At 35.5% G+C, this 12,245-nt stretch overlaps 1 protein-coding gene across 3 annotated transcripts in view; it reads left to right on the forward strand.

Annotated features, from left to right (window-relative positions):
• The window catches only part of SLC25A13 (solute carrier family 25 member 13), a 101,713-nt gene that overhangs the window by 75,297 nt on the left and 14,171 nt on the right, over positions 1–12,245 (forward strand). For all 3 annotated transcript variants that reach the window (XM_018075499.2, XM_018075498.2, XM_018075497.2), the window contains one exon: positions 9,372–9,512. In XM_018075499.2, coding sequence (XP_017930988.1) covers positions 9,372–9,512 — 141 coding nt within the window. The remainder of the gene's footprint in view (positions 1–9,371; positions 9,513–12,245) is intronic.

A 12,245-nucleotide genomic window follows, 5' to 3' on the forward strand; every position in this document is an offset into this window, starting at 1 on the left:
TATAAGACACCTGCCCTACCACCTTTCCGCTTTCCACATCTAATTCTCAGCTGGGATTGTGTTACAAACACAGATTTAGATTTTCCTTCTTCAGTGCTTCTGTTTCCTTAGAGTGTATTCATTGCTTATGCAAGAGCTGTGTGCTGGGATGCATTCTAGATTGTAATGTTTTAGATACCAGCCTGTATTCACCTAAGAAAGGGAGGACAAGCAGATACTTGGATGGTTTGGGTTGTTCAGTAACACAAAGGGCTTTGAAGGGGTCAGTATCACCTGACTAGCTCCACTCTGCTGTTTGCCCAACCATTGCCAGGCGTTGACTTTTAAGTCCCCAAGGAGTTCGCTTTGCATCATAATTACTGAGAATTAGTACACATGGCTGACTTTTGCACTTGTAACTAAAGCTGATTGTTTCATTGAACAAGTCTTTTTCTGTTTTGTAAACTGTTTTCTCTCCTGAAAAAAAAAAAAAGAAAGAAGAAAAGAAGAAAATAGTTCTTTTATTTCATGACCTTGTGGCACTTAATTCAGTTAACAGCCTGTTTCATAGCTTTTTATTATGTGAAGATGAAAGCGATAGTTCGGTTGAGTTTTTTGGGGACCCCCAAGAATATAATTAAAAGTATAACCTTTATACTTAGGAAGGGTTGTTATGTAAATTACTAACTCAAAATTACCATCTCCTTTGTTTGTAAGAAATTTTCCTAGTGACTATAATATTTGTTACGCATAAAAAATATATGTAACTTTCATATTTGTGCAATGCCTGACACCCACCATGAACTCTGGTCTGTGCTGTGCATTTAGGACACATGCAAATCCTATATAGCCCTTGTCATTATTAGGCTAGTAAAAAGCTTCAGTTCCAAGGCACAGTGTAATGATACTGTAGAACTAGGATCTGCTGAGCATCTAAATCACAAATCTGACTTAACCTTATTGAATGGAAATGTGCACAAATATGCTAGGTTTGATTTCTGCTAATGCTATAACTTACCTTTGGGAGTTCTTTAATAAAAAGATGCTCTTGTATAAGCTATAAGTACGACTTGAAATCTCTTTTTTAGAGTGGCAATAATCTTGAAGTTTCTGTAGCTTTCTTTCATGGTCTTTCACTTGATTGTATATTTTAAGTAAAAAATAATTGTAAGTCATACCAAGTTTAGCTGCTTGCTTCTTATAAACTTAATTCACTTAGAGGCTTCTGATAAAAAAAACCTGAATTTTTTTATGTAGCTCTGGTCATTATTTTTTTTTTTTTGCTTATATTAACCAACTGAAACCTCTGTTTGTAAAAGTGTCATAAATATTATATTTGGGGTTTTGAGGTATTACCTTTAACACTAACTTTTAGGTAAGACAGTCGTTTTACTTAGTACCATAAATAAAGCATTTCCACATTTAATGAAAAATTTACGTTTGTGTAACTGGGATAGAGATGCAAATATGCAAAATCGTAAAACAGAAAAAATCATAAACCAGAAAAAATACTAAGAAAAACAGAAATATTGGATTAGGATGACTAAAAAGAATTAACTATATAATATATGTTGCCTTGTCTGCATATATTAATACAATGATATAGGTAAATACGCGGCTAAATTTTGAACAAGAAAAGAGAAATACATTTTGCTTTATTAACCTTTGCTTCTGCTCTCCCTCCTCTTTCCCAGCACACACAGTCTTTTCATTCCCAGCTGCTCAGTGTGTGCTCACTATTAGCCAGCTTAAATCATGTAGCGTGGTACAATTACAGATCCCATACAGATCTGCTTTTGTTTAAATTGTCAAGACAATTTTAGATGTATTTCTAGAGACTTTATAGTAATTGTAATAAAGTTAAAACATATTGGACCTGCTTGGAAAACCTCAACTCTGCTATGGAAGATAAAAATTAAATACTGTTAAGATGCAGTGCAAAATCCTGTCCAGAATTAATTTTTATAAAGGAATGTGATGTGAAATTCCAGATAAATTGTGCCAAATAACAGATCCAGTGCAAATAGTTTTATTAAGCTACTTACAATATTTATTTTATGTTTCAGAGAGTAATAAAGATAAGTCCACATCTGAGCTGCATTTTCTCTGTGGCATTGCAATGGAGATAGAAGGTGTATAGACTGCAGTTCCCACACTTAGATCTCTTACTTGCAAAAATTCAGGTATTTGGAAGTTTCAGACTAAAGGAGACTGAAGGTGTCATTCTCGCTTTCATTATTCAGAAACCTAAATCTGATAACATTCTGTTATATCTGGCAAGGGAGGCTGAGCTGTGGGTAAAATGAAACTGAGCATTATATTTGCCAGGGGAAAAAAATCCCTGCATGTATATCTGGAAAAAAAATAAAAGGCAAACAAGTGCTGTTACACAGAAAAGTTTTGGTCTAGTTTATTGGATAGTTAACTAATGATGGTCGTCTTGATGATTGCTAATATTAGCTTTGAAAGCAAATGGCATATGTCTCTTGAATGCTTAAAAGATTTATTCTCAGAGGTCTATTCTCCCTGTAGTTAGGGAATGTAGTTCCATTACTTTCAAGCAGAGTTCTACCTGCATGTGTATGCCCGACATTCACATCTGGTTTAAGCAAAAGTTCAGAATCTCCTAAAACATACTTTTTTTCCTTGATTAAGTTTAAAGCTGTTTTCTTCTTGCATAAAATTTATGTTGTTAAATGAATTAATTAGATTTAAAGTCTATTTAATATAATTAATATAATGTAACAGAATATACTATAATTAATTAGGTATTTTTATAGTGTAGTTTTCTTCTCTGAACCACTGTAATTGTAGTTATTTTCAGCATACTGAAAATCCTTTAAACCAAGTGTAAATTTTTAGTACGAAAACCCCAACTAGATCTGGACTTAAATTTCACTTCACATTTGGAAACTCGTATTTCAACACTGCTCTGTTTTAATTGTCTCTGATAAATTTTCATCTAATTTTAGATTTAAACCTTATGATGAAGTTTGGGAAGGCAACATACAGTAACATGATACCCCTTCCAAGAGGTTGTATCAAAGGGTGGGAAAGTTCCTGGTGTAAAAGTTCCTGCTTTTCTGTGAGCTCACCCCATATTTCCTTGCAGTTTTCTGAAATTTTCACCTAGTCATACCTGTTTAAATTGGCCTTTCTCAAATCAGTGGTGAATTTTGCAGAACATGATTTCACTCCGTTTTGAATTTTCCTTTTGGATTAGTTAATCTAATTCTAATTCTTTTCCAAAAAGTATTTTTCCATAACAAATTAGGGATGCTTTCTTATTTTGTGTCTCCTCTCCTCTTTCTTTTCACTTCCTTTCTCCCGTGAAAAGAGTGAGAGAGAAAATTTTTCAAACTGTAAAACAAGGAGGGATTCATAGGTTTAGGTTGATATGTTTCTGATTCCAGAACCTAACAATTCTGAAAGCTTAAAAAGCTCATTTTTTTCTAAAAAACATATACTTAATATTCATTGTATTTGAAATGTACTCTTTTTTCCTATTATATTAGAAATAATGACTGCAAAATTTTATATGAACAGACATTACAGTTTAAAACATATATTTGTTTTGACAATTATATTTTATTACACATCCCTTTCTCCTATTACTTCTTCTTTTACTGGCAGTAAAATATTACAGTGTTTACCAGTGCAGGTTCAAAAAAAAAAAAAACAAACCAAAAAACAAAGGCTCAAACTCAAATCAGGAATTAAAATCTAGCTTTCTATGAGAAAAAGAAAGATATTTATGATGTCACAGTAATTTATAATGTGACCAAGAAATAATGGGTCATAGTTTTAATACAGCTACCATGCCTTAAGACTTGAAAGGTCGGTAAATCATTAAATGATTCTACAACTAGTCAAAACATACAAGTAGAGCAGACAGAGCCAAATGTTAACATATTTGACAGGTCTGTAACCTAATTGCTTTTATAATGCCAATCAAGTAGGCTCCACTTTGATTTTTTGGCTAGGCTTCTGAGAACTGAATTACCTATAACGTGGAAAATATCAAATCCACAATTTTAATTTTTTTCTCACTGCAGACTTGGTCAGTGCTTATAAACAAACCATACTCCTGTTTGTTTCTGTTTAGCCAGGTCATTAATATTCTATTGTAGGACAGTCTTCACAACTTGTATCAAGTCTTGGAAATCTGTCTGAAGCAATAGCAGGAATGTACTTCTGTTCAGACTAATTACAGGAGAGTAAAATCCCCTCGTCAGCAGTTCAACTGAATTCATCTAATGTTCTTGGGGTCTGTTGCCATACAATATGAAGACTTTTAGAGGTAGTTTGAAGCACTACAGTGGCACTCTAAATCTGGCTTCTTAGCCTTGTTCTTTTGTAGAGTTAGTATGTGATTTTGTGGTAAATGATTGAATAGTTCTGCGCCTTAGCTCCCTTTTATTATGCAGTGAGGATGGCAGTTCTTCCATTCTTGCAACTCTTGAGTACATTTTTTTTTTATGACAGAGAACAATCTTTATTTTGTGTCTGTACTTTAGGAATCTTGATTTTAAATAAGATTAATGGATGATAGGAAGTGCACAGGAAAACAAACTGCATCTGGCAACTGGCAAGGAGTAAGGACTTGGGACAGAGTACAATGTTCAGTAGGACTTAATGTGATAAATAGTTGACTAAAAATTTTGGAACTTGCACCTGCTTGTCTTTTTGTGAATTAAACAAGTAACAAGACATTGTAGACAATTTCTTTTGCAGAGGTTGATTTTTGATAATTGCATAATATGTTACTAATGTATTTTAATGGTTGCCTTTAATTGCCATAATTGCAATCCTTGGGTGATATTGTTGAGAAATATTAACACTCTAATAGAAGTACTAGTCCTTTCTTCATCTGTGAAACCATAAGAGGGGATATGTAAGTCGGATGGGATGCAGAGGAAAGATCCAGGCTGACCCTAAAGGCTGTTAGCTGAAAGCAGGAAAGGACCTATGATTTGAAGTAGGTAATAAGCTTAATTAGAGGAACAAGAACATTTGGTGGTCAGTAGCACTGAAAGGAAAAGAATCTAGTACTTTCTTCTGGAATGGAAAACAGAGAATTTCCATCCTGAATTGCAAGCTGTATTCTCTTCAGAAGGTACACTGAAGCTTTCAAATGGAGATGTGAAAGCCCGAGGAGAGTTGTGTCTGGTGTGCTCATTTCTTATCTAACCTCATAAGGGCACAAAATGCAGTTACATTAAAAAGAACAGGAATTTCTTCTCTTAGTGTAATGAGGGGAGTGAAAATCTGTTTATTTTCCAGTAAGTTTATTGCAGAGTGATTTGAACACATGAAGAAGTAGAAAACATTCTGACTTCTCGAACTGGAGTATTTTTAGTGGTTGTTATTAAACTTTTTTTTATCACTACATAGTGGGTTTTATTTCTCCATGGACAAAAACCCCAACCAACCTTTAGCTATTTCTACTTCTCTATTCTGTTCAGTGAAGCAGGAAAGTAGAAGGAGACATGATAGTGCTGTATTACTGTACAAGACTATACTGCCATCGAGAGGTGTTGGATGATATCATACGAATAGCAGAGTTAAAGAACTGCAAAAATGGGAAAAAAAAACAACTTATTTTTAAAAATTCACATGTGTGTGAATGCATAGCTAGCTGACTGTGTGTTAAAGCACATTTAAGGACATGCAGATTTCTAGTTATGTGGGTATGGGGAGTTCTTGGATGAGAGAGATATTTTATTTTCTTACTTTAAATCAAACAAGACCATAATTACTTGTGATTAGGTCAAATATTAAATTCTTTCAGAATAATATGGACCCTTTGGAGGCCCTTACAGTTAATTGTCTCTGCAATACCTCTAGGTATCTACTCCTCTAAGTAATTAAAAATTGTAGTTTTATGATAATAACTGAAAAGTAATAGATTTGCTTTTACAGTCAGATAATTTGTTTCTTTAAAAAATTATTGGAAGGGTCGAGTCAAGGGTATTCAAGTTTATAACTTTAGTACAGAAAAATTGATGTCACTGGGAATTGTCTATATTAAACAGTTGATGAAGTTGATTTTTCTGACACTTACTGGAGAAATCATTAAGCTTGAGCAACCTGAGCTTAAATGGTGCTTAATCTGGACAAAAAAAAAAAAATCAAATTCTGCCCTTTGGGAGCATATTTCAAAATTTTGTAATGAAATACACTTTTAACTGCAAAAGTTAGCAAACAAAAAGGCCATAGTCTTCAACTTTTGGCCAAACGAACAGGGTGATACAATGTGCTGCTGATGTTTTGTCTGTTTTTTCCATACCAGTTTATACCAGTGCCTTGAACAGACTGCAAACAAATAGATTGATGAGATTTCTTTCATTGTATTCACTATGCAAAAACTCAGAAAGAAGACAGAAACCATGTTATTTTGATTCAAACCACTGACTTTGAGATCAGGATATCTGGAGACTCTTACAAGCTGTGTGTGTTTGAGCTGGGGGGATGCACACTGGGCATACAATTAACCTCTCTGCCTCAAAATCCCTTCTTGTAAAACCAGAGTCATTGTACTTTCCTTACAGGAGCACTGGGAGAAAATACATTAATATTTATGAGACACTTGCATACTATGATGATGAATAGCACAATAGGAGTTACCAGTACTAGATAAGCAAGAAATCATTTCATTAGAGAGTATAGTAGCCATCTCCGGTTTGCTTCCCCCCCCATTTTGAGAGTGAGGAGCTGCAGTTACCAGCACAGATGCTTAAATAACAGAATGATCAAAGCTCCCCACCAGGCGACTGTACTTGTTACCGCTGGAACTGCCTCTGCACAGGCTGATAAACCAGGCTTCCTCTCCATCACAAGGCAGGCAGGTGGTAGAAACCCTCCTGTTGAGACCCTCTGTCAGGTATTGTCTGGCTCACCACATTCAGTTATTCACAATTTGATTTTTGGAGTATATCTTTGATCAAATTCAGAGATTGTTCAGGGAGTTCTGGGCTAGTACCTGGACATTTTGGAGACTTCAGTGGAAATGACCAGTGTCTTTCTTCACACTTGCTGTGAGGACAGCAAAATTGTTAGTCTTTTTAGTACTGCCTGGTGCATGCATGTCTCAGTGTTTTTAAAAATTTGAATACTGGGAGCTTGATTGTATGAGGTGGGTAAATAATGACATCCCCGTTTTTATATAGCAGGCTGAAGCAGAAGAAGTCTTGTATGATTTAGCCAGAGCAGCAAACATCTAATGCTGGAAGTGCCAACACAGCCAGGTTGGACATGCAAACATAAACATTTATATGTGCTAGCACCTGAAGTAATTCCCGTTTGTTTGTATTCAGAATTTATTTGCCTTTATTCTCTTTTAAAATCAGAGATGTGTTTCTGTTTTCTTTTTTTAAATATGGCATTCACTTATAAACATTTTTATAGATTTTAAAATTGTTCCATATTTTGGTGCATTAATAATACTACTGCTACTTAATTTTCTTGTAATCTTTTAAATTTTAATATGGTTTTCCCATAGTGAAAATTAAAGGAACAGTTCTCATGGAGTCATGGCACAATGAACTGCAAGAGTATCATACTGAGGGAAAGTAGTTTTATTGTGCTAATAGATCAATTGATATGACTTTTTCAGTAGTGTGCTTTTAGAGGATGGCTGTGATGTAACAAACTTGCAAATGAACATTATCTCCTGCAGTTGAGATTTTATCCTCTTTAAGAAGAAAATGAGTATGTTGGCATGTGGGAATGCTTAATATTTGTAATACCTACACCAAAATATTTATTACATAGGAATATGTAATTCACCAGAGAACCTTTCCAGGATTCTTTTTATTTATTTTGAGAATTTGCAAGATGAGTAGACAAGTAAAAGAAACAATTTTGTGTTTTGAATACTTACTTATTTAATATGTTTCAGTTTAAGTGCAAAACTGAAGGCAGCATATGTGCCAAATAATTTATCAGTCTAATTTCTGATGGCAACAAGAATAGCAGTTTTAAATGTACCAGGATTCTGGTTTGGTAAAAGCAGTTAAATTAAATTATGCCAATTTGAAAGTCAAAACCAGTTGAGTTACACAAGAGCATGCTTTTTCTGGTCAAAATAGGAAACATTTGGGATATTTTGGGGGTTATGTAAAGACTTTAATTTGTAACCACACTGTGTATGCTCAGTCTAAGTGGTAGACAAGAGTAGTTGTTCGTGTGATTTGCCATTTCTTCAGCACATCATTTAAACCATATTATTGCATTTATTTTTTATTTTGAATGATAGCTAATCTGAGCTACAATTAATTCTTTTAACATTTGGATAACTTAAAAAAGATATGCACATGGTGTTTACATACTGGACATGGCCAGATGCAAGTGTTTTTAAATGCATCTTATTTCATTTTAGTCATTACCTTCTAGAACAGAACACTTGTTTTATGGTGGGGAGGGTGAGTTCATGTGATTTCAGAACATTAAGAAGAGCATAGCTGTCGGGCCACAGAGTTATGAACTTAGCAGAAGTTAGAATGACACTGTTGAATTTGAGCCAGACGGAGTTTGAATGACTATTTTTGAATACACTTAGGTAACCTTCACATTACCTTTTTTCTTGTTGCAAATTTTTAGCTCTGGATCTGTCAGTGTAGCAGAAAGGTTGTGCCCTATGTGACATATTATGAATGAGACAAACTTTACAAGAGCTAGTGGGGAGTCCAAAATGCTTGCCACTGTTGTTTTAATACTGACTTTCAAAATCGATCCCAACAAGCAGAGACTGACACATTAAAAACATTTAGCAGTTCTTGATTAATAGAATCCTTCAGTCTGTGGACCTTCTTTTCTTTAATGCCTGGTGCATAAATAATGATGCAGAGCTCAGACTCTTGAATCAAACAGCATTTAATGGCATTGAAACTGGTAGTTCAGAGGGTTTTTTAAAAAGTTCTTGTCTTTGGACCACGTGTTCTTTGTCAAAATTGAAAAGTTTCTGCCAGATTTCTACTCTTCAATAGTATGTCTTCACTTTCTATAGACTGGCATGCACATCACAGTTTCTTTATTAGTTACAAATTTTTCCTTTCACTTCATTACTTGTGTTACAGTGTTCTTGGATTGTCAGTATTGCATAACTTGGTGTTGGTGAATGTATTATTGTCACAAGAATTGAGCTAATGTCCGTCTGGTGTACTGCAGTGTCCTGCAGTGGCTGACCTTCTTCCTCTCTCTTTTTCCTGACCACTCAGCTTGTGGGGGAGTAGGTTTCATAGCTTGGGTGCATTAACTAATACTAAAACTCTTGTCTGCTAATAGCTTAACTGACTGCAGCAGAAATGAAAATGTCCTATTTTGAATGTAACGGGACATACACTACAAACGATGTTACAGGTTAATGTATTGATTTCTGCTTTTAATTTCAGGCTGGAGGTTCTCAAGTGATCTTTACCAATCCACTGGAAATTGTCAAGATTCGATTGCAGGTGGCTGGAGAAATTACTACTGGTCCACGAGTTAGTGCCCTCAGTGTATTAAGGGACTTAGGTTTCTTTGGTCTCTACAAGGTATGTTTTTAAAAAATGATAAAAAAGCCTATCTTCCAAATCAATTTATAATTTCATTGTTCTCACAAACTCTCATAGGTGTTCACAATTTTACTTTTTAAAAAATTCTTTATTATGCGATAACATATTTTCAATTTTCATTTCTGACTAAGGGAAGAAACTGTGTCACCTTTTTGAGCACAGGGTTCTTGTGAATCTTACTAAAATTTCTTTACTCACTTCAGCAGGATTAAGGTTTGTTGAGGATTAGTTTGTGATTCCTGATATTCTGCCTGGTGTAAAAATAAGCTTATTTTCATCTGCTACATGATGATACAGAGCTTACAGTTTTGAAACTGTGCTTTTACTCTTCTGTGTTTGATTCTACAACTTTCCCAGATGTCATCGTTCATTTGGTGGTGGGAATTAATTGCAGCACAATAATAGTGAAGAAACACAGACAGTGGGAGCCCAGCATTAAAATAAACTTCTAAAGCAAGCTTCCCCTTGCTTCTTTAGAAGAATATTGCCACAAATAATATAAGGAAAAGCTGCCATTTTGAGTGTATGCTACAAACACTGCAGTTCTGCTTTCTACACTACTGTGTTCACATAGATACACAAATATATAGAAGTAAAGTTAGGTTTGATGACAGCAGCAGGATTAAAAACATCTTCTCTTGAAACTAATAGGATATATCCTGCAAATAATTTAAAGGATTAACATACTTTTATGATGCCTTCTACTTTTAGATGAAGAAGACTAGATATGGGTCTTAAATATGAAAGGTCTTGAAGTCCTCTGAGATAGCCATTACACACAGTACTGAAACAAAAAATGTAATGAATACCATATACTGCAGAGCACCGTGTGGCATTTCTTCAGATTCTGCAGTCTGTGACTTGGGAGAAGGCTTTCACACTACCAATTTGTCACAGTATTGCCAGTGAAGCAGGCAGTATTCCTGTTTCTTATTTACAGCTGTGCAACCATAAACTGAAGATGCTTCAAAAGACACAAAATGCGCCCCATCCCCCTCTGCCACAATATTTAAATTCCATGTCCTTTTTTAAGCATCCAGTTCTTTTAAATTGTTCTGTTAACATTACAAAGAAGGAGCCTGCCTGGAGAACTTGTATGTATGTTTTGGCCTGGAGAGAAGTTGCAGGTCTGAATAGGATTTAATGGCGAGTTATTTTTCCCTTTAAATTGACTTGCTAATTTTTTAGGTGTTTTACTCAAGCTGAGGCTATTGTGTAAACTCCTAGTAAATGGCATTATGATGTTGATCAGGTTAACATTTACAACTGAAAACAGGGATATTGTAAAGAGTCTACTTCCCTGAGGTACTGGAATGGAGGTCAGCTACTGACTTTTACTTGGACTAGCAAAAATAAAACATAAAATGGGAAAGAGTGATGAACTAGTTTACTAAATTAGCATTTTTTTTGATTTTTTTTTCCCCCTGAATATCTGCTCTTGGTGGTTGAGCAGAATTTGCTACATTTTTCAGTAGCATTAATGTCATGGGTCATATCGTGAATTATTTCTGTTTTCTAGAGGAAATATTTGTCAGGAATACACATGAACAGGAGCTGGTTACAGCACTGTGTTGCACTGAAACAGACATTTATTTAATCACAAGGCACACAGCTTCATTGGTTCATTTATTAAGTCCATTTACCTCCACAAAAAAAAGCCACAGAAGGGTTTGGTTTTGGTTTTACTCATCTGTGGTCTCTGTTTCTGTCTTTCTCAAGCCCTCCTGATGTTTATGTCCTTTTGTATGTCCAGTTTGGATTCATTGCCTAGAGTGATTTGACAAAACTAGAGAATTTAACCTCGCAATGACAGTCATCCACCCAAGAGAGCACAGGCCATGCCAGAAGGCTTGTGTCCAAGTGCACCCTCAGTTGCAATTAGGTTTGTAACTAGGCAAGTTTCTGCTGTTATCCACCAAACACATGGCACTGCAGCCAAAAGGCACTCCTATCTGCCCCCTCCCCTGTAAGCCAGTGAGAGTGCTTGTGCACCCACATAATGATCTGCAACAAGAAAGTCATTAAAACTGAAGACTCTTCCTCCTTAAGGCTTGGTTTGTTTCGAACTCAGACCAGATCACTCAGTAGCTTCTCGGGATGGTTGTACCCAGTGAAGGGAGGAATGGCTGTGGCATGGGGAGCCCATCAGTCTTTCTCAGAGGAGTTTTATACTGCCTTGAGGTGCTTGTGGAACAGCAGTGTTAGGGACAAAACCAACCCTTTCCTGAATGCTTGTGCTGGAGCTGGCAGTGCTGGTAAGGCCAGGCAGGCATTAATAACTCATTGCATCAGTCACCTGCCCCAGTAAATGCTACTCAGAGACATCAATTGTCCAAAATGAATTTCAGATGAGACTAGATTTGGTAGATGCTGCCTTCTGTGGTGGTGCTCCTAGCAGATTAATTTACTGAGTATAATGACCAAACAGACATGAAATAATAATGAATGTTCTACTGATGAGAACTGAAATATCTTGATACATTTGGAATGCTCGTAATCAGTCAAATTAGCTCTAAACTACAGAATAGGAATGAGGATTTTGTGTCTGTCTCCGTACCTTTCATTTTGTTCACTCTAACATGAACAACTCTTTCATTTTCACCTGAAATCTTTGCTTTAGCTTTTGTCTTTTGTGTCTCAAGACACAAAGTTTGCATCTCAAACTCCGAATGTACTTTAGTAGATCTAGGTAAGACACCATACATACTGCTG

Source organism: Manacus vitellinus, unplaced genomic scaffold (genome assembly GCF_001715985.3).
Source record: "Manacus vitellinus isolate BGI_N305 unplaced genomic scaffold, ASM171598v3 scaffold_3_pilon, whole genome shotgun sequence".
Classification (NCBI taxonomy): domain Eukaryota; kingdom Metazoa; phylum Chordata; class Aves; order Passeriformes; family Pipridae; genus Manacus; species Manacus vitellinus.